This window comes from Ixodes scapularis, unplaced genomic scaffold (assembly GCF_016920785.2).
Source record: "Ixodes scapularis isolate PalLabHiFi unplaced genomic scaffold, ASM1692078v2 PGA_scaffold0__279_contigs__length_252992795, whole genome shotgun sequence".
Classification (NCBI taxonomy): domain Eukaryota; kingdom Metazoa; phylum Arthropoda; class Arachnida; order Ixodida; family Ixodidae; genus Ixodes; species Ixodes scapularis.
Genome location: NW_024609835.1, coordinates 177677916 through 177699694, shown reverse-complemented (window position 1 = coordinate 177699694; position 21779 = coordinate 177677916). Strand labels below are relative to the sequence as shown.

The window sequence follows — 21779 nt, the reverse complement described above, 5'->3', positions numbered from 1 at the left end:
GGTTCATTTACCACGGTGATAAATGTAATTCGATGTTCGCTTCCAATTGCAGATAATCAGCAGTTTCCAGGCCACAGATTCGTATGAAGAATAAGATACCATAGCGCAATGCGTCATTTATACAAGTGATTCTATACATTGCGAGCAAACGACTAGCAGGCGTAGTAACCTAATGAATATTTGCGCGTCTCGACGTATATAAAACGTTGAACAAGTTAAAATATAAGGTCCTGAAAGGTGTGCATACTGAATGTCTAAACACCCGATGAAACACCTCAATTGTTATGGAAGAAAGCTCATATATAAAGTATAATCCGTCTCGCATGTATAGTGGTATAATGCGTCTCGCAAACCACTTGCACTCAAGAACGGTTTGTACGTCTACTTTCCAAAACATCACTCGGAGAGGCGATCACCGCAACTTACGGAGGCAGCTCAGAGAATGACCGAAACATACGTTTAGACCAAAAAACGCAGTCGGAGTTCCGACATTAAGCAATGCAAAATGTCACGCTTACATTGCCTAATGTCAAAACTCAGGCTGCGTTTTTTGGTCTAAACATATGTTCCGGCATCGTCATTCGCTGAGCTGCCTCCGTAAGTTACGGTGATTGGCTCTCCGCGCGTTGTGCGTGAAAGTAGACGCAGGGGATTTTCTTTAGAGTGTGAAACTCTCTCCCCCCCCCCCCCCCCCCAAATAAAAGTAATTATTCTTATTAACAGTTTTCAATAAGTTAGGAAACATTGTAACGGGTTCCTCGACGCAATCAGAAATGAGACGCGAATTTAAAAATAAAATCAATAAACAACAAAACAAATATTTAGAGGAGTTTGTGCTCCTCTCTGCACGATGCTAAATAAAGAACAACAGGAGAGAGATTCTAAGGAACCTTCTTGTTTATTGCCCCACGAGTGCCCGTCTTGTTTTCCCCCCAAACAATGCGAGAGGGACAGAACTCATGAACCGGAGACTGCGGTCACGTGCACACCTCCTCTCCCCTTCCTGCCTCCTCCTCCTCTCTCGCGCCTCGAGTCCCGGCACACGGGCCGCGCGGCACGGCTGGCCGTAGTCGAGACAAGCCGGCGTCGGCGCCGCACAGCCACGTCGGCCGCAGTTCGAGCAGCGTGCGCTCCCCGGGGTTCAGGCCCGTCAACGTTCAAGTGTTCGGCGGCGACGACAACGTGCTCGACGCCAGTTGTTTCTTCTCCGTCGGGGATTCGCTTCGTCGCTGCGCCTTCATGCTGCGCCTTCGGAGAAGCTGAGGAGTCATGCGGAGTGCCGGAACTGCCCTTGATTTTCTGGCTGCGTTCGGCTTCTTTCTGCTCATTCTGACACTACCGGGCCATGGGCTGGAAGCCAGGTATGTGTACTGCTCTTTTTTTTCAATTCTTCCCTCTGCTTTTTGTTTTCTTGCTCTTGAACTGTGACAGCTCCTGGAAAACAAATTGCATTCTACGTGTGGAACGATGCAGGCCACTAATTAGTTACTCTTCGCGCACCCAACACAATACTCGATATTTTTTTTTATTATCATTGAATTACTCGAAAACTGCTCCATATGTACTATGTGTAGTAACCCTTAACTGTTTCCGATTACACACTTTCCCGCTGACCATTTTATTAGCTTCTATCGCAAATATATTAAATGTGCATACACTGGGTATGCTTGAAAGCGAGCAAATACACATATTTCTGTTAATAATTATTTAACTGCGTGAACAAGTGCGCAACTCAGCAACTCACTCGGAACCCGAACGCAGTTTGTTTTTGTTTTCTTTTTTAAGCGCTCTTTCTAGCCCTGACCACGTGAATGTCTGCCATTGGTGCGGTCTTGTTTGAAATTGGCATACTGGCGGAAAAAAAAATCGAGAACTGTGTTTACGCAGTCTAAAATCATATATATTAAATAGAGTATTGTTCGCTTTATTTGCCTATAAAAACGAAGGGCTTCTGTGTTTACTAATTAAATGTGACCCCGTAATAAACTGTACAGTATTTACAAGATAGAGATCTACTTTTCGTCAGAAGACATATTTCGGTGTTTTACGACAATGTGTTTACGTCTCTATTTCCCTAGTATCAGAACACGCCATACTGCTAGTCGTACTTTAGTGTTTTCTGTTTATTAAATAACTCAATTAAATTAGGATGAAAATGAAGATTCAGTTGTGAAATTGGGTGCGTGGACACCTAAGCAGCGTGATTTTTAAGTGAGGTGACATCACCATCAGCTGTGGATAGACACGACCAGAGAAGCACGAAATCTAACGGGAAATTTTAAACGTGTATCAGGCAGTAATCATTACACGATTGCAAGCTGTGCTACTAGTACTAATGCCAGAATTGAGCGACCTACGGACAGAACTTTTGTAACACCAGTTAGATGTCGAACGCCCTTTCAGACAATGCCGATGTTTATATATAAACGACCAGTGCGGTATATATATTTGACAGCTTGAACCAGGGAACCAGCGACCAGCGACCAGTGCGGAGCGCACAGCAAGTCGTCTGCTTTTAGCGCAGGAGTTGCGGCGACGTCGGAACGGCGCCGAACTTTCATTGACTTTGATTGAAAGGAGGCTGGGTATACGTTAATGCTATATGTCTTGGGGTCTAGCCACTACTCTTTTTTTCCATCAGCCAATTAGAGCTTGGTGTTTTGACATCATTTTATTATCCACAGCTCAGTACGGTTACCTGTGTCATTTTAGGAATAAAAAGACACAAACGCTGAGAAGGCCATCGGTCTTGAGTCGCGTTTATCGGAGCTCCGCCGATATATGGCGGCGCCTGATTGCTGAAGCGCCTAGCTTGCAGCCATGCTCGCTCGTCAGTCAGCACAAGTTAAAGGGACCAGGGACTCAAACCGTAACCGTAACCGAAACCGAAAACCGTTTAGGAACGAAATTTTTTCTGTAACCGTAACGAAACCGTTATTTGATATTTATAAAAACCGTAACCGTAACCGGAACCGTAAATTATTCACCGGTAACCGGTTTTAACCAATATTAACCGAAAAATAAACTATTAGTTTTTCTGAAGTATGACCTGGAGGAGGGATCTTAAATTGTTGTGGCCATTTGACAGAGTTACTGTCAGCGAGTGGTGCATCTGGTTACATATTTCCATTCAATCTGACTTTAGGATTAAGAATACTCAGATTGAATTACTGGTCGAGCTTATAATTAAAAAAATTCTATATTTCTAAATCTGCCACACTCCTACATCGCTACATGTATTCAGTACGTGTCGCTTTCAGTGTATTAACTAATAAGTTCGAATTCTCAGATGTCCATCCAACTCGGTTCTATCAAAACCACCGATGTTCCTGACATGCAGTAGCCAGTATAAAGAAACGAGGTAAATTGTCCATCATGCAGAGCTGGTGGAAAAGAAAACCTGGGCCCGTTTGCTCGAAGCGCTAACCGCGGCTAAAGTTAGCAGCAGTACCTAGGAGAAGGAGTTTGAAATCACGTGACTGGGGGCTGGGATGCCGGGAAGCATGGCGGCGCCCCGGTGCGTGAGCGCCGCTCGCTTTGTAACTAATATGTCGTTGTAGCTGCACTATCGGGCGTGTTAGTCAGCAACGAATGGCGCAGGAGGCTTTCGCTTTGCCTTACCTCGCTTAAATCGCAAAGCACGAGCAATGACTTCGCGGCATTTGTTGCATAGTCTTTCGATTCTGGCCTTTCTAAGCCTAAATGAACGCGATAAGTGTCGGCATGGCAACGTCTTTGGAAAGCGGATTGCCTTGACTCAATCGACCGGATATTAATAGTACACAAAAGAAGACCAGCGTCCCGCCCCGACAGACCTTTTTCTAAATTACCCAAGCATCGAGAAGAACGCTGGAAGTGTAATTCTATGGTCCGCGCCCGCTGTCCTTCCTCTTATAAAAGATTCGAAGTAAATAATCATTATAAGACTTGGACGAACGCGCGTGCAAGGCAAAATTTGTTTTAGACTTTTTCCTTTAGAACGATAGGCCCGTAGCTCACAAGTTTTGAGCAGCGCTGCAGGCGAGCAAAATAGAATATTTGGTTCGCGTTTCGAACATGCATCAATACGCTTCCCCACTAGAGTTTTTTCTACTTAGTTCCATTCTAAGTTCCAGCGTAGCAGAGGCTACAAGAGCGAGCTGCGAGTTTTCCGCGTCCCTGCCAAGCACGCGCGCTCGTCCAGTGCGAGCATCGTTCAGGATGACGCGCTTTTCCGAGTAGCTTCGGCTTCACTATCACGTAAAGTGAAATATACGTGCTCGCGGAAGCTGTGAAAGAAAGCAAATATGAAAGGAATGTTTAATGGAACGCTGCGGCCGCAAGCAGCATAATTCTGTTCTTTTTTTTAAACTTTTTTTAGACGTTTTGTTACCGCACATCTACAGATGCTGACAGCGGCTTGTGTTCGAACGTGGCACGTGCAAAATCGAACGTTACAGCGCCACACGGATGATGCAGCCAGCAAAACTTGGTCGCGTCTTGCGTAAGTCTTCCGGACGCGCTCGTGCCCCCTGCCCAGAGCAACGGGTATATTACTACTGCATACGCCAGCACGCGCAATGCCTGCAACTACACTCGTAGCATGCACGTCGGTGCTTGGGAAATTTGTGTGCTATCAATACAAGGCCGATTGAGTCAAGGCAATCCACTTTCCAAAGACGTTTCCATGCATGCCGACAATTATCGTGTTCATTTAGGCTTAAGAATGGCCAGAATCGAAATACTATCTAAAAAATGCGGCGAGGTAATTGTTCATGCTTTGCGATTTAAGTGAGGTAAGGCAAAGCGAAAGCCTCCTGCACCATTAGTTACTGACTAACGCGCGCGATATTGCAGCTACAACGACATATTAGTTCCGAAGCGAGCGGCGCTCACTTTGCGGGGCACCGCCATGTTTTCCCGCATCCCTACCGATCCCTGTCACATGATCTCAGAGTCCCTCTCCTAGGTACTGCGGCTAACTTTAGCCGCGGTTAGCGCTTCGAGCAAGCGGGCCCTAAAGCCCCTGTATCCTGGGAAAAGTGGCGCCTTCATTGTTGTGGAAACGCGCGAGGCACGTTCAGCGCGCCACTTCTGGAAAGAACATGGCGTCTGAAATCTAGCTCAGTGCTGCGCTGTGCCGCCATGACCTTCCCAAGGGATGCACGTTGCACGTGCCTCGTGCATCCACGCACTTTGCGCTACTTTTGAAACATGAAGGGGCTTTATTCATTTAGTGTGAAACATGTCGCGAGTGACGATTTTGATACAACAGAGAAAGAAAGAAAAAAGTCAGGGGTTCGACATTGGCGTTTTGTATTATATATACAATATATATATATATATATATATATATATATATATATATATATATATATATATGCTCGGGCTGAGAGTGGTGGAAGGAGCGAGGAAATGTCAGAAGGGTGTCCGAGTTTTTTTCTTTTCCTTCCCGCGCCGAGACCCTTCTTCAAACCGAGTGGCACCCGCCGCCTAAAGCCCCTTCATGTTTCAAAAGTAGCGCAATGTTCGTCGATGCACAAGGCACGTGCAACGTGCAGCCCTTGGGAAGATCATGGCGGCACAGCGCAACACTTAGCTATTTCAGACGGCATGAATTTCCCAGAAGTAGCGCGTCGCACGTGCCTCGAGCATTTAACAACAATGAACGGCGCCACTTTTCCCACGATAGAGGGGCTTTACCGTCGCCGGCACTGCCACGCCTCTCAGCTTCTCAACATGACAAAAGAAAAAGCCAAGGAGAAGGATGCCTCCTCGTCAAACGCGCCAACCCGCCACCCTCGTCCAACAGACATGGGATGCAATTTCTGCCTCCTTCGCCTGAACCTTGGGAGCTGCCCTGCTTCCAATCGTCGATGGCCTGGCCAATCTCGCCCCACACGGCCAGCAGTCTCAACAGTCTCTCTCGCAAAACTGTGAACGCGAGCTATTCGAACGTCGGCACGGTGAGCTCGAACATCCACAGACGCGCCGAGGGATCGCTTCCAGCATCGCCGGAGGCCTCCCCCTGCCACCGCCGGAGGTATGGCTTCTACGAGAATCATTTCTACCAGAGCCACCAGCGCAATCCAACTACCTCTGATAGAGCCCCCACCACCCATGCCGGAGCAAAGGTCCGTCATGCCTACGACATTCTGAGCGACCTCGCCCAGGACACCATAAGTTTCTCCACGAGAGATGTCCATGAGATCAGGCATCTCCCCCGCCATCGGTTCTACTGAGATGACATGCTCCCCGAACACCAGCACCTCATTTTCGATAGACTGGAACTCTTCCACGTCGTCGCGAGAGAAAACTGTAGGACGGCAGTCCTATCCCAGACGTCGAGGATTCGAGTCTGAGGTTTTCAGAGAGCTCCCCGACCAGCTACCCAACCAGCCTCGACGCGGACGCCACACGCCTCGTGCTCCCGCGCACACCAGCTACCGCCCAGACACCAAGTCGAAGAGGCCCCCTAATCGTGAGTCCGGCAGCTACGCTGAGTCTTCGGAACCCACCAGTGCCGTCATCGACGGCACAGTCGTCTCCTCGACGCTCCTGTGCGTTTTTCCTGTCGAGGACATTCTCGCCCATGCTCTTTGCGAGGCTGGCGTCTCGGCAGACCTTGCCCGAGCTGGATCTTGGATCGAAGAAAACGACCCAATGGATCCCGACTCGACAACCACCGCCACCGAGCGAATCCTGGAGTGGCTCAGCAGGACCGACAGTCATTGAGCCCCACGCCGATGACGGCTCCTTCGACACGTACGATGGCAAGGAGGAAAACCACACCAACACAAAGGAACACACTACAGACAAACAAAGCGTCGTCGAAGACTCTCAGTCGGACCTGGGTAGCACTGCCTACAAGTCAAAAGCGACGGGACCTACACCGCCAGTCCACTCGACCCAGCAGGCACCTGAAGTCGACTGGGCAGTGTTTAGTGAGGCAAGTAGTTTTCACGGGCCGCCCGACTACGGCGGACTTTCCATTCGCTGCACGAAGGCTTCTTGCCTCACGGCCCGCCCAGCCCAGCTCTCAATTTTATTACTTCATTCCACTTAGCAGTATTTTACTAGTGGAGGGCTGTAGTTCTGTTCCTTCCTTCAGTGAAGCGAAGACTCGCCTGCATGTTGAAATCAACTGTAGCGACGAGAAAGTGCGAATGGTTCTTCCAGCATCAAGTGGGTACTTTCTTAGGGTAATTGTTTATAAATGGTGCCAAACAACAGAGTAGCGGTGTTTGTTTTAATTTTTATTATATAGAACGCGATGATCCCCGAGTACTAGAAGTAACATGTATGCTCGGGCATCAAACTAAATAATGTAAGTAGATGTAGTGAACAAGAGTTGGAGCTAGGAACGTGTGCAACTTCTGACCAATTAGAAGTATTAAGACGTTTCTAGGTTCCTTGTATTTCACGTTATTGGATATCTGAGACTACTTTAAACAGTTTTTTCTAAAATGGCTGTCTAGCATTTTAATTAGACAAATTATTGGAAAAACCGAAATAAACCGGTTTTTATGAACGTGTAACCGGTAACCGAAACCGTAAAAATTAAAACCGTAAAAAACCGAAACGAAACCGTTATCAACAGGAAGCGGTAACCGTAACCGTAACCGAAACGTTATATTTTTCGGTTTGAGTCCCTGAAAGGGACCGTGCAACGATGTTGGGCAGGAACGTTCCTCACGTTACACAAGCTTACGGGCCCTAGTGAGACCCACGTATACTCTCACCCCACGCTACTGAAAAGAAAGCCTCTTTGGAGCCTCGTAATTTCAATGATAAAAGCGGAAGTTTTCTTCCAGGCTCTCTCCTTCGCAAAACTTGATGACGAAGTTGTGGAGGTCGCATTGTTGACGTCGTCAACAATGCCCTTATAAAAATAGTAATTCACTTTCTGCATATTTTTATAGAAAATAATGTACAGAGGTGGTAGATATACAGAAAATGTGTCCCCTTTTCTATCCACTGTCTATAGCTTTGCAATTGTTTTTGTACACTTTCTATGGAACTGCGTGAAAAACAGGTTGACTTTTTAAACACTTTTCTATCCCCTTCCTAATGGCAAAATGCCAGCTTTTCGCGAAAAAAATCTAAATTTGAAGACTCATTTTAGAGTTGTCACGATACATCCATCACTCGCCTCTTGCCGTGCGCACGTACGCAGACATCACAAATAAACACGCCACAGAGCACTCATAACACTAGTGACTCAGTTGTGTTGACTGCTCCACCACTATTCTCAACGCCAACGCCCTACAGATGGCAGGGCGGTGTACGCAAGATGGCGGAAGAGACGGGGCTAGATTCTCCTGGATTTCCCGTGCGCCTGCTCGCTGACGCTGATCAGTTTGCTAAAATTAATTTATTTGGCTGAAATACGAAGGGCACGAGCATTTCACAGGGGATGGACATATTGATGTGGACAAAGAAAATCAACATGTTGATTTTTCAAAAGTCGCGGAGCGAAACAAAACAATTCTTATGTTAACGAACTCGCTTTTTTTTTTCGATAAAACTGCTTGATGCGAAAACACGCGGCCCAGAACCATGCGGCAACAGCACCTCCAAGACCAACAATCCCTGCCACACTGCCTCCGCGGCCGTCCGCGCTCTCTGGTCTGTTCGTTCGCGAAAGGGCGAGTGTCGGGCTCGAGTGGCGAATATATACCCCGCAATTGAAAGGCATTCACTTAAACGAGGACCATCCCAGAAGATAAAAAGATTACCGGTATGCTGCTTTTTTTTCGCACATAATGTACCGTATTTACTCGAGTAATAGCTGCACTATTTATGAACAAGACCCTTGCGTCTACTTTTCTGCAAAGCATATATACAACCAATCACCGCCTTCCGCCTAAATAACATAGGGAATAACTAGATCGAGACCACGAGTCTCCATACAAATGCAATCTTCACAGATGGTATCTTCGCGCGAAGACGTTATCTCTCTCTGTCCTGTAAACCGCTGGGATCTGCTGTCGATCGAGGTGATTGGCAATCTGCGTGATTCGCGGAAAAGTGAACACTCAGGTTTTCTTTATAAGCAGTGCGGTTGAGTAAATACAGTATGCGAAATGTGCTTTATAAGAGTTGGTGAACTGCATCTCCAACTATAAAGTCTTGAGAGAAGCGGTAATCATTTGACACAGTCGAAAAAAGCAGCTTCAGCAAAGAGGCTCCAACTGGGTGTGATGTCGCTTCTCCGCACTGCGTCTTATTAGTCTATCGATTCTAGTACATAAATATTATGTAGACATATGGTGAGAAAAGTTTATTGAGACGTGGGGATGAAAATTTTATAGCGCGGTTCTGCGGTCTCTACTGTATAGACATCTGTTGAACTAACGTATACACCAAGTCTATTGAAAATTGCTGAAACGACATGACTGGATAGCAGACTTGGACGTAGTTCAACTACTCTACTCAAACTACTGTAGTTTAACTGTTTTTCCGAGTAACTTTGTAACTTTCTATTACAACTTTTTTGGGGTAATTAGTAGTTTAATTTAACTACATTCTTTAGGTAACTTCTACTTAAATTACTAACTACTTTTGAAATCTAGTGCTAATTTTTTCTCATCACAAAGGTTTGAGCACAGAAATAAATAAGACGCCGGCAGATGAAGTGGCATTCCCGAACAACAAGCCCCCTCAAGTTGGTCCTGGCCAAAACATTACAACGGCGCGCACGAACGCAGGCAGAGATGCTTAGCAAGCCTTGGTCGGGTATTGACCTAACCCGGTAATTCACGCAGGCGCCGCGCCTCCAGCTGCAACCGTGAAAGACGGGGACACTCCAGGGGTTGTTATTGTTTTCATGTTGCCTGCCTTTAGTGAGTCTGACTCAAGCGGTAGGTTCCATGGGAGGCTCCACTGGAATGACCTCGCAGCTGGGGGCCTGTTGGTCGCCTCGTCGTCAGCGCATACTCCCTTGAAAGCCAGCCTCCCCCGCGCACAAACACAGACAAGGATAATCCGTTCTTCAGAGCACGTTCCCGCTTCCAGCTGCAACTGTACGAGCGCCGATCTTTGTTCACGTAATCCTTGGCGTCCTTCCGACCTTCCACGCCAGGGAAACCTCCTCTGTGTTGAAAAGTTGTACTTGTCAGGCGTGTCAGGCGCGTCAGAATACCGTAGTCGCCGGCGAGGATTGCGAGTCACCCTTGGGAGATCCTTTTGTTGGACCCGGCGTCAGCGGCGAAGTATACTTTGTTTCATCTCGTGTTAAACCCCCCCCCCCCCCCCCCCATTTTTTTTTTTCAGTAGCGTAGCACTAGCAGTGCACCGAAACGCGCAGTCGTCCAGATGATCTCCTTGTCGTGACGCAGGACTTGAACCCTTGACGCTCAGGTGCACTCGCTCGGCGTACTCTCCGAACGTCGTACGAATAAAGAGGGGCCAGTCATAAGAATCTCTGTTTGCCAAAACAAAAAGAAAAAAAGAAAAAAAAAAAGAAATAAAGTGTGTTATAAAAGAACCACTAGCCGAGGCGAACCTCACAGGTTTCGTCATGAACACCAAAGATGCCGACACTCGCTTACCCGATCCTGCACAGCCTGTTTCTGAAATTCAACGCTGCCTTTCCATCCAGCGCCACGGTGGAAGGTCTTTTCAGTTTGACTGGGGGCGTCTTCACGAGGAAAAGGGGAAAACTCTTCGATAAGAAATTTGAAAGTCAATTGCTTCCGCGAGCTATTAAACTATTTTGGTGAAAACCCAAGCCATAAAATGAGTGCATTTATTTTAGGCTTGCAGGGTTTTTCACGGATCAAAACGGCTGTTCATTTTTCTGCCACAAAAATATAAAAAGTAACTTCGAAAGTAACTTCAAAAGTAACTCGCTACATTTTTACAGTAGTTAGTAGTTTACTCAATTACTATTACAAATGCGTAATTTCTACTCTACTTCAATTACTTCTGGCGCCGATACTTAGTAACTCAACTACCTTTTTTGAGTAACTTGTACATGTCTGCTGGATAGGAAGTTAAAAGAGACGTAGATAGGATTTCTATAGACCGCCTGAAGTAGTTTTTGCACCGATGATTTCGTCGTCAAGATTGGCGATATTTGTGGCGACGATATTTAAATCCGGCTCATACAGTGAACACGAGCATTGCGTAACCATTCGAATTGGGCTCATGACAATGAATACCTTGACATGCTTTCGGGTTTAGGTTCCTGCCCACTAGCTGCGACGACGGGAATATCCGAACATTGTCCATCTGTGGAACTCAGCGCGTGCCCTGTGCTTTGCCGACTCCAGCGCGTGACTATCACAAACGTTGGCGGAATATCACCCACTCCACATCACGTGGTCGCTTGTTGTGGCTGCGAGTAGATGGGGTGAACACTGGTCGTTTTCTCGTAATTTTTTTCTGCGACTGTCATGGCGTGGAGAGAGAAACTATCACGTGATTTTGTAGGTTAAGAATGGCCAGGCGCAATTGTTGGTGGTATTTACTGAAAGTAATAAAAGTGTTCCAAGGTCCCTTAAAGTGTAGAAGCGGATTTGAAAACACTTGTTGAACATCGCCCATATTTATAGACGTGCAGGCATCTCTTCAGGAAGGGAAAGCGCAGCCTTGAATCGGGATTCAACTTGCGCATTAGCATCCGCCCTCCCATCCTGACTCGCATTCAGACGAGATGACTTGAGCCCTCAGGCTGGTGCCACAGGTTTCTATACAGGTAAACAATATCATGACAGTGATGTGTTCGAGGGAACTATGACTTCCAACTTACGTTTAAAAGGTAACGATGCGTCAAAAGCACGATAAAAAAAATTTAAAAACTCTATGCCTTTATTTGACGCAAGTTGAAGTGGCTCTAACAGAGGCTTCCTCGGCGCGACAGCTGCAGTCGCTCGGGAATATTTTTTTTTTTTCTTTTCTTCTTTCGCGCGGGTAAATGGAGCGGTAAAGGTGATGAGTTGTTACCTTTGGCGGATCGGTAAGCGCCCGCACTTACGTTCTCGAACGACGCGAACAATTGCAAAAGTCGCCATTATGCCCGGCGCTACTGGAGCGCGCTTCTGCAACATTGCCTTTTCTGGCTGAACTAAAAAGAACAGTCGCACTTAGCCGAGGAACTCGGTGTAAGTGCATTGCACATCATGCGACACTAACGTCGACTTGCAAACAGACATTCGTTCAATACTGTCTCAGCACGGCGCAGAGAAATGCATATGAGGACGTTTTAGCCTAGTGTGCCTAAGTTTCAAAGAGCTTTCAACTGTTCGGTCGTGGTCGCGTGGTTGACGGGGCCCACGTTTGCACTACAAGCTGCGAGCAGGACATGAAAACATGGCTCATGCGCAGGTGTCTCCCGGCTTCGCTCAGCCTCTCAGCACGCTGTCATCCTCGCCACTCGAAAACGCGCGCATTTGCACGTGCAACAAAATAAAATTGATAGATCACTTACCCCACTTGTAAGGTGAAATACCGTGACTGTGTTCCAAATCTTACCAAAATGGATCTGGGTTACTCTGGCCGATCATGTCACGTGACAAAACAGATTGAAAAGCGCTGGACGCGGATAGGTTTTGAAACGCCAAGGTGCAAAACCCTGGAGTAAAATCAAGTGAAATATGGAACACGGCCTGTGACAGCTGAGGTGCGACGTCGGAGCCGCTAAGGCGTCATTTCGGAGCTGATGGACTGAACGAAAGGTGAAAGGGCGAGCTGGCAACCATAAAGTCAGCATAGGCGTTTCGTATTAAACCGAGTAACACACCGGACGAAAATTCCGCAGCGTTTCGTAACCACTCAAGGTGTTTTAAGTAGAGAGCATTTCGTGAACGTGTTAAATAATTTTATTGGACACGGACTAGAACTGCCTTGTGGTAATTAAAGAACACTTCGAAAATCGTGCGCCCAAGTTTGAAATATAGAAAACGACGAAACTGCATGTGTATGCATAAACCGTTTCCTTTCGCTGTCTGAACGTCTTACAAAATGTTATTGGACGCAAACAAAAACGCCGTCTTGTAGTTATTGGAGAACGCTTACAAATTCGGGCACTCACGTTTCAAGCGTGTAGTCTCCACCGAATTTCACGCCCGTGGTTTCGCCGGCTTAACACCCACCTACCTTTATTCGTTTCATCGCCCGAGAGCCTATATAGAATAATTACCGAAAACGCTTTGTTTTTATGGTTTTCATTATCCACAGTCGTTTATGTTTCGACGTGCCGTCAATGTGACACGTGACGACGTACTGTAACGTGACGTCATGACATCACGTAACTCTCGGTGTCACCTGACTTCATTAAGTCGCTTAGCGTCAATCTGCAACGTAACTTGACATGACAATGTCACGTCATGTTGTGAGCTGACGCCAGCCAATAGGTGACATGTTAAAGCAATTATTGCAAAGTTGCAAGCGATTTGGACAGAATAAACCATCGCCTATTCTGTCCAGCTCGCCTGCAACTTTGCATTAATTGCATTAACATCGTAACCTTAAAATGCAGGCCGTTATCCCTTGTCGGTACTAGACTGGTGGCAGCTGATTAAACCCGTTTGCTCTGCTCACGTCAAACTCCCAGTTAACTCAGTCGGTAGAGCGCTACATTGGAAATGGAGATGTCCCTGGTTCGATACCAGGTCCGGGAGGAATTTTTTTTCAGCGCGCAACAGTCACCAACCTGTGTTAGAAGATTTGTGTTTGTCCTTTGTTCCTCCTGTTCCCTCTCTCCATGGATTATTATCGTTTGGGTGTCGTGATGCGCGACGTGATGTCAGGGTCGTGTCCAGCCGCATGACGTCAATCTAGAATTTTTGGCACAGTGCGGAAAGTGGCCCGCGTCGATATGGAGCACGGTCGACGGCGCGAAACCCGCGAACTGTCCCACTAACTGTTCTCGCAGTAAAAATCAAATTTTGCGTTTGTGTTTATACAGCATAAGGCATAAGGCCTTTGAGATATGACAAGACTGGTTTTCACTGTAGTTAAAAAATGTAGCCAGAGCGTGGGTCTTAACGTGCACCACGCAGTAATGAGACACGGCCTTACGCCGGTACGATGCTCATCCAGGACGAAACGGGCAGGGGTGGGGATTGAACCCAGGCATAGCCTCCTATATATTAACAAAGCCTGGCAGATCACCACGAGAAGCGGCCGCTGAAATGGAAAAGGTGGAGCGGCAGACAACAGATGAGAGGAGAGCTACGTGACTGGCGACCTACTGCGGCGAAACACCGAAACACACTTCTCCCGAGCGAACAAATGTGTTTTGGGTCCTCGCCGCTGCAAAAGTTGTGCGCTGAGGTCCAGGTTCCCCGAGAAAAAGCTCTTTGATGCTCTGTGCCACCAGATACTCACGCTCCAGAATCTGCGACTGGGCATTCTAAAGCTCCGTCAGCGAACTGCCAGGCTTTGTGAGCGTAGAGGAAGCTATGACCCTGAATTCCTGGGTTCTGCAGCGCGAGCTTCCCCTCCATGTGCTGCTGTCTGGTGTGCGCTATCCCACTCGGCTGCCGATCCATCCACGTGCAACGAATCTGCGCAGGAGGTGTCGTTATTTAATTGAAAACACTCTTAAAGGGCCTCTGCGGCCCTTAAATAGCGGTCGTAGGTCTTCACTCCCCATGCAAGTTTACGCACCTTCAATTGCGCTGCTAAATTACCAAACCAAAATTACTAAGATTTCATCGGAAAATTGATTCGAAAAGGTCAAACTTTGATGCTCACATTTCAATTTCGTCACTCGACAAAAACTGGGACTTAACATGATGCTACAGCCACTAATCATGACGTCACGTCTTTTATCGGATCCTCTCTTTACCAACATAGAGCCGATCTCCCGAGACACCCGAGATGTATGCCGGACAGCCTGGCAGATGTCTCAACTATCGGCTGCGAGGGCACCATAACACGAGCGAGACTGTCTCTGACCATCTATGGATTCACTGCCGTAACTATGGTTATGGTGCCCAGTTCACAAAATGCACTGTACTGGCACGGAGTGGCGACCCTCTAATTAGAGAAATTATTGTGGCAATTGGATGGCGACTGTATCAGCGTTTTTTTATCCACCAAATAATTATACTACTTGGCGAAGTAGTCAATGTGATGAAAAAAAAATTCCAAAACGTTTTTTCGTTTTTTTTTTTTGTTTTTTTTTTTTTAAGTAGAAGAAACGTGAGTTGTCAGTAAGCGCTGTATTTGTCCTTCTATGCTTCATTTCCTTTTGTTCTTGCTTTTAACGTGATATTGGTGGTAATATAAACCCGAAATACGTTGAGCGACGCGACGCGATCGACGCGATGAAAACGGGCGGGACCGATAAGGAAGGAGGAAGGAGAGCCCTGAGGAGACGGCATTCTGATCTTGTTACGTCACGGCTCGTTTATGGAGTGAGTTGGAATGCGAGGATTCTCATAAGCGTTTTATACGTTTTACTCTTCAAATCGCGAGCTGAAATTTCGTACACACTTTCACGAAGGGGTCCTGGTGCCTGCCTCGAGGTTTTCATAGACCCATTTTTAAGGTAATCAACGACAAGCAAGATGGCGGCTTTCAGTAGCAATTATCGCTTCCAGTTGACGGGTATTGTGTGTGTTTTCCCTTGTGTTTTTCTATGAAGCTCGCGCGATTACGAGCCCGTGTTACCGGAGTTGGTCCTCAAGTGATTGAGCTAGTTACAGGAAACAAATGAACGTTTCTAAGCGGTCCTAAATTCGCTGACGCGTTCGCGACCTCAGGAATTCAAAAATATGAATGAAGAGATGCTTTCGGACCCGTAAATGACTTGTCCCGAGACGACGTGATTTAACTAAGTTATGCAGAGTTTTACGAGGTACTACAACCACGAGTAAAGACCGATTCACACAGTTGTGCTTGACTATGACACGAAGCCTTCCGAGTACAAGTTGTCGGGTCACGCGTGTTTCGTTTCTTGCGGTCAAGACTACCACGCCTCATGCCAAGCATGGTGTGGCTCACTGTCAGTTCACAGAACGTTGTTGGACGCTACTAATATCTGGGAATGGGCCTTTATTCGCGCTTCGCAAGAAGTGCGGCGGCACGGCAATCAATTCAATGATATGCTTGACAGGCGGCATACAAAGCGCGGTTAGGGTAGCCGTAGTGGAATCTTGAAGTAATGCGATCAAACGTTCCCAAACGCTGCTGCGTGAATTTAGGTGTGCTATACGAGAAATTCACCGAGTGTATGAGTGCTCCAAAAGACACATTACTGCAGAGAAAAAAATATCCGTCTTGCCCTCTCCTTTCCGGGTACTGCGTTAAAATATGTCACTTTGAAACAGCTCATTTTTTTCTATACTTCACAACGGTCTATCATTATAAAGCGCACATATTCCCGCATTAATAGACACAATTTAATAACTGAAGAGACAGCAAGATTCTTTTTTGTTGATAACGTCATGTTAAAGAATTCAAGATGCAAATAAAAAACCCTTGGCCTGGCAGATTCCGCGTCCCATTTCGCCGATGAAAGGCTCATAGTTACACGTTTTATACTTCATGTTCAACGACGTTTTATTGACACTTCCACAGTTCATAAAGAAAACAACAACAACAACAAAAAAAGAAACACGATCTCATTACCGTCCATGTGCGACGGTGACGACAAACAAAAAATTACTTGTGAGAGTTGGTTCACAGCTTCTCGCAATCGCGTTGTGCATCGGTAATCACAATATCGGGCGTTTCGGCAGGATTTGCCTTTGCACAGCGACACGAGATAAGTTTTGACACAAAGCAAAATCCCACAGAAAACAGCGCGTTAATGCTGAAACAGGAAAGTGTTTTAGCAACGAGGTGCCAGGATGAGGGAAAACCGGAAGTCGACAAAAAGGCGTGTATATAAAACTAACGACCCCTAATTTAGGCTTGAGAGGTGTTTTAATATTGTTGCGAATGTCAGTTGATGAGGCGAGGAAGAGTGAAACAAACTCGATGTTAAATGGGACGAACTTGTGACCAAAACCAAAACGTCTAGAAAGGGTAACGTCCCGGGAGCCGATGGCGGCGTTACGGCAGGATCAAGCGGAAGGTCGAGACTGACTCCGGCTTGTTACACGAAGGAGCCCCTTTTGTACACGCGTGGGCTTCTGGAACATTCAGCGTGAAATGTTCGGCGCGTAGAACATTCCGACCTAGTACAAGCAAGAGGGTCCTCGAATTTATCAGAACGTGACATTTACAGGAATAACAAAAAGCTGCGTCCGCTCCCAGGCATCGAACCTGGAACCTCCTCGAGGCAGCCAAGCGCAGTAACTTGTGCCACTAAATAAGCTACGCTTCAGAGTGACGACATTTTGCTATATTGCGGCTTAAAATCATGACTGCCAGTTATCTGAAGATTATCTGAAATCGCAAGGCTTTTCCGTCCTCCCCAAATGTCTTAACAGTTCGCGGCAAAGCAAAGCAATATTGCAGGAGCTTCCTAACGCTTAATCTAATACAGAGGGAGTCGTACTTTTGAATCACAACGATCGGCAGTTGCGTCTGCTCTGCACAAGCACCGAAATGGCGGCGCCCACAACAATGTCGGGGAACTGAGTGTCGATACTCTAAGCGCAGCTCATTTAGTGGCTTTAGTGGTACCGTATTCAGTCGCGTAATAGCCGCGCTGTTTATGAACTAAGCCTGCGGTTCTGTTTTTCTGTGGAGCACGAGGATAGCGAATCAGCGAGATCGCAGAAAAATGTCAGCGATATACGGGACAGAGATAATGTCTTCACGCGAAAAGCAGTCTTTCTCGGATAGTATTTTAATGAAGAACCGAGTTCTTGATTGACTGTATCTGTGTTCCGCAGAAAAATTGACGAAAGGGCCTTGTTCGTAAGAAATGCGGCTATTAAGCGCGAGACACATGGACGGCAGAATCGTCCGATCCGACGTCCTATCCGGCAGTCCTAACGCCGCTCCGAATCGCCGCACGAGACAGTCTGAGGCACACGTTTCCGACCTTGCATGCGACACGACGATCCTTTCGGCTCCGCCCAGGAGATCCAAGCACTCCAGCGGAGGTCCGCGTTCATAGATCTCTGGTCCCAGATTGACGGTTTAGCTCGCGCGTGCGAAGTTAGGAGCTCTTTCTCGCTGGCTCGTGCATTCTTTGCCGGGGCCATCGTTTTCGAATGAGTCAGCGGGATCCACTCATCCGGCTTCCCGTCGCCCGTCCTGTTTTCTTGTTGGTCCCACCAGACCCAGTACGTCATCATGACGTTCGCGCTAGCTGGGCTGTCATTGGCTGGACGCTTCCGACAGTCCGTCCGGCGTGCGAAACTATCTGGCACGTTGGACGCTCGCCCAGGGTTGCCAGGTTGGGCTATAAATAGCCTATTTGGGCTAGTTTTATTTGCAGTTGGCGGGGAAAAGTGGTAGTTGGCTATTTGGCTAGTATTGGGCTATTTCTGACCCGTGCTGGGCACACCAAAATGCCTCAAAGCACTTGGGTTTATAGGTTCAAATTTGGTATTTTTATAGAGTAAGTTACGTAAACATTTGGCGCTTTAGTCTGTTAACCCTGATAAGTATGCGACAGCAAGTAAATTCGTCTGCTCTTCGCGCAACTTATGCAATTGTTTATCCCCGAATCTTGACCGAATGCAAGCGTGCGCTGTTATTCCTCCATCTCAACCAGTGACGGCGCAATTCCTTGTGCCGTCACTGGTGCCATTTGCAACCAAAATGGTACCACTTGAAGCGCATGTGGCACCATTTGCAACCCGAGTGGTACCACTTGAGGCCCGAGTGGCACCACTTGGAGCCCAAGTGGTGCCACTTGGCTTGCAAGTGGCACCACTTGACTTGCAGGTGGTACCACTTGACGTCCAAATGCTACCACTTGAGTTCCAAGTGGTACCACTTGACTTCAAAGTGGTACCGCTTGACTTTCAAGTGGTACCACTTGACTTGCAAGTGGTACCACTTGAAAGCAAGTGGTACCACTTGAAATTGCATTTCATATTTTCACCTCGGATGGCGGCACCCATGCACAGATGCCTGAAAGCGTCTATACACTAAGCAGAGCACACATGAAGGCACCCTGCGCTCTCAGTATCGAAACTTAATCCTTGCAGATATGTGCTAGATTTAAACCCCGTAGGCGTTTATTTTGTGTGTTTTTGTGTGTGTGTATACACGGAGGAACCAAAAGTACCCGGAATAAATTTCTGAAGGGCGGGTCGTTCGTAGCGCCAGTTTCCACCCCTAGTAGCGCTTAGCGCACCCCTTCCCAGAGCCATTTATGGGGGGAGTTTGACCAGTCTATGATCCCGCCGCCGTAACGCCCCCCTCCCGAGTGAGTCAATCAGCCCGCGGCGCAGAGTAAGAGCGGGAATTCACGCATGCGCGTGAACTCCCGGCTGCTCCCAGCTGAGCGGGCAGAGCCGCCATTTTCATTCATTCGCCCGGCGGAATGCATGTGGTCGACATCCAAAATTTGGGTTTTTTCATTTTATTTGGCATGCTTTGGCAAGAAAATTATATAGTGTTATTCCTCGGCGTATTAAAAAAGTAAACGAATGAAGTTTCTCCACGTTTGAACGCAAACTTTGATTCAGGCGAAAAAGAAATAAGCCCGTAGCAGACGACGCGTAGCCTCAACAGTGCTCTGCGTCGACAGCGTTGCGCTAAAATGGTGGTCGTCTCCTGTTTGCTCCCTTCTTTCTCTCTCGCTTCTTCGGAGCTCTCCCCCCTTTCCTTCATTTTTCTCCTCTCCAGCGCCTTCGTCACCATACCCATTGGCCAGACCCTCCCAATATACGGCTGTACCCTTCTGCCGACCGGCGTCTTCTGACAAAGTTCTAGCGGCATGTTTGAAGGACCTTCCAGATTCACAATACGATTTCCTTTCAAGTCTCTTTTCCAAACGGACGAATAGACAAAAGTCACACGGGGCGAGGTCCGGTGAATCAAGACGATGGAGAATGCCAGTTTTGTTCAAAAAATTTTGCACTGACAGGGCATGTGTGCTGGGGCGTTGTCGTGATGAAACTCCCAAATTATGGGTTCCATCAAATCGGGCTCTTCTGCCTGACAGAGTTGTGAAAGCGTCGCGAAATTACCAGGTAAAACACCCGATTAACAGTTTCACCAGGAGGAAGAAACCCGGCATGAACAATGCCCGTATTGTTTTTATGTTTTCGTCAATTCAGGAGGCTGAGAGTCGCCCTACATGAGGTTGGTCGTCGATCAATAGTGCACGGGCCTTCAAGTAAGAAAAACACTCGTAGACCTTCGATTTTTAATAGCGTCTTCTTTGTAAACTGTCTGAAGCATTACGTTTCCGCCGCCGTTTTTTACTACAAGAAAACGAAATTTCAGGGCCGCACGCCGTTCCTTAAAATCAAACATCGCAACAAAAAAAAATAATAATTTAGAAATCATTTTGAAGTTTTAAGGAAAAATTTACAACATACCGCTAGAACTTTAGCATAACGTTTTATGCTAAATTTCTAGCAGCATGTTGTGACTTACTCGGAAGGGGTGCACTAAGCACTGCTAGCGGCGGAAGCTGGTACTACAAACAATCCGCCCTCCGGAAATTATTTCCGGTTACTTTTGCGTCCCCCCTCATATAGTTTCTGTGTGTAAGCGTGCGCGCGCGCGTGTATGTGCGCGCGCGAGCGTTGGGCATATTTTTACTGACTAACCCTTTTTACAAAACATTAAACTTTTTTTTCTTTTTCATTTTGCGAACGATGCAGTTGCACTCGAGCTTCAGCGACGCGTCCTGTGAACCAACGTTACTGGAGCAAGCTCAGTTTTGCAGCTCCCTATTCTCGCCTGTGGAGGCGAGTGGCCCAGGTGGCGGTCACGGGAACTAGCGGCGCTGCAGTCGGATCTTACTTCCCCGCCTCGCGCGCCGTCTGCTACCACCCCGTTGACAGCTTCCTTGTTTTTTTGTTGTCTTTTTTTATTTTTTTTTCCTGATTTGTTTTTTCTTCTATGTGTTAGCAAAAAAAGATGATGAAGATGAAGTGTAATGCAACACAGAGCTGAGAGTCAGAGCAGCAGTGACAGTTCTTTCTTTGAGTGTTCGAAATTTATTTTTCTGTGCGTCTGTTTCCTTGGGTTGTGAAGTGTTAGTATGAATCACCAACTCGCCCAAGTTAGAGTACTGCTATTCAAACTTGGCAGGCTAGACAATCCGGAAGTAAGACTCGACTGCAGAGCTGCTAGTTCTCGTGACCGCTACTGAGCCCACGCCGCAGGCGGAGCTGTGAAACTGAGCTTGCTCCAGTAACGTTGCTGCGAACATCCGCAAACCGTGGGAGTCGACATCTTAAATCCAAGTATCTCGCGTTAACCTACTGCCAACTCTACGGGCTACAAATCAGTTTCTGCGTTCGTAATATTAGAATTATTTATCAGAAAATGCGTAAATGACAACACTAAGTGAACCGCCTCTTCCCCATAACCTGCCGCCTTTTGCGATGTTGAGTGAGGTGCTCCGGTTTGGTGGCGCATGACGTTACCACGATTTAACTGGTTCATCCATATTTGTTCATCGATACAGCGCGCCGTGGACCGTTTGCGCTTGGCCATTAAGTACGGTACCAGCGGTAACGCTCGAACAATAAGGCACGCTACTCTAAAGTATGCCCATGGAAGTACTATGGCTGCATGCACCACGGTGGAGAGCGTGTTGCTACCGAACGCCATGAAGCGGAAGAAGAAGAAAATCGAACGCGCCAATATTTAATGAGCAGAAAGACAAAAAGACTTGATCGCGTGCACGAAAGGCGTTCATGGCGTCTTCACCACCGCTTGAGTTCCCGCTGCATTTTATGTGATCTATCTGTATGTTT

General features: G+C 47.2%; 1 protein-coding gene across 1 annotated transcript in view; it reads left to right on the top strand.

The window, feature by feature from the left end:
* Positions 1-1030: 1030 nt before the first annotated feature.
* Positions 1031-21779, top strand: part of LOC8026315 (glycine receptor subunit alphaZ1) — a 245375-nt gene continuing 224626 nt past the window's right edge. The window contains exon 1 of the mRNA XM_042290480.1: positions 1031-1361. Within this exon, the coding sequence (XP_042146414.1) occupies positions 1270-1361 (92 nt within the window). The 5' untranslated portion in view covers positions 1031-1269. The remainder of the gene's footprint in view (positions 1362-21779) is intronic.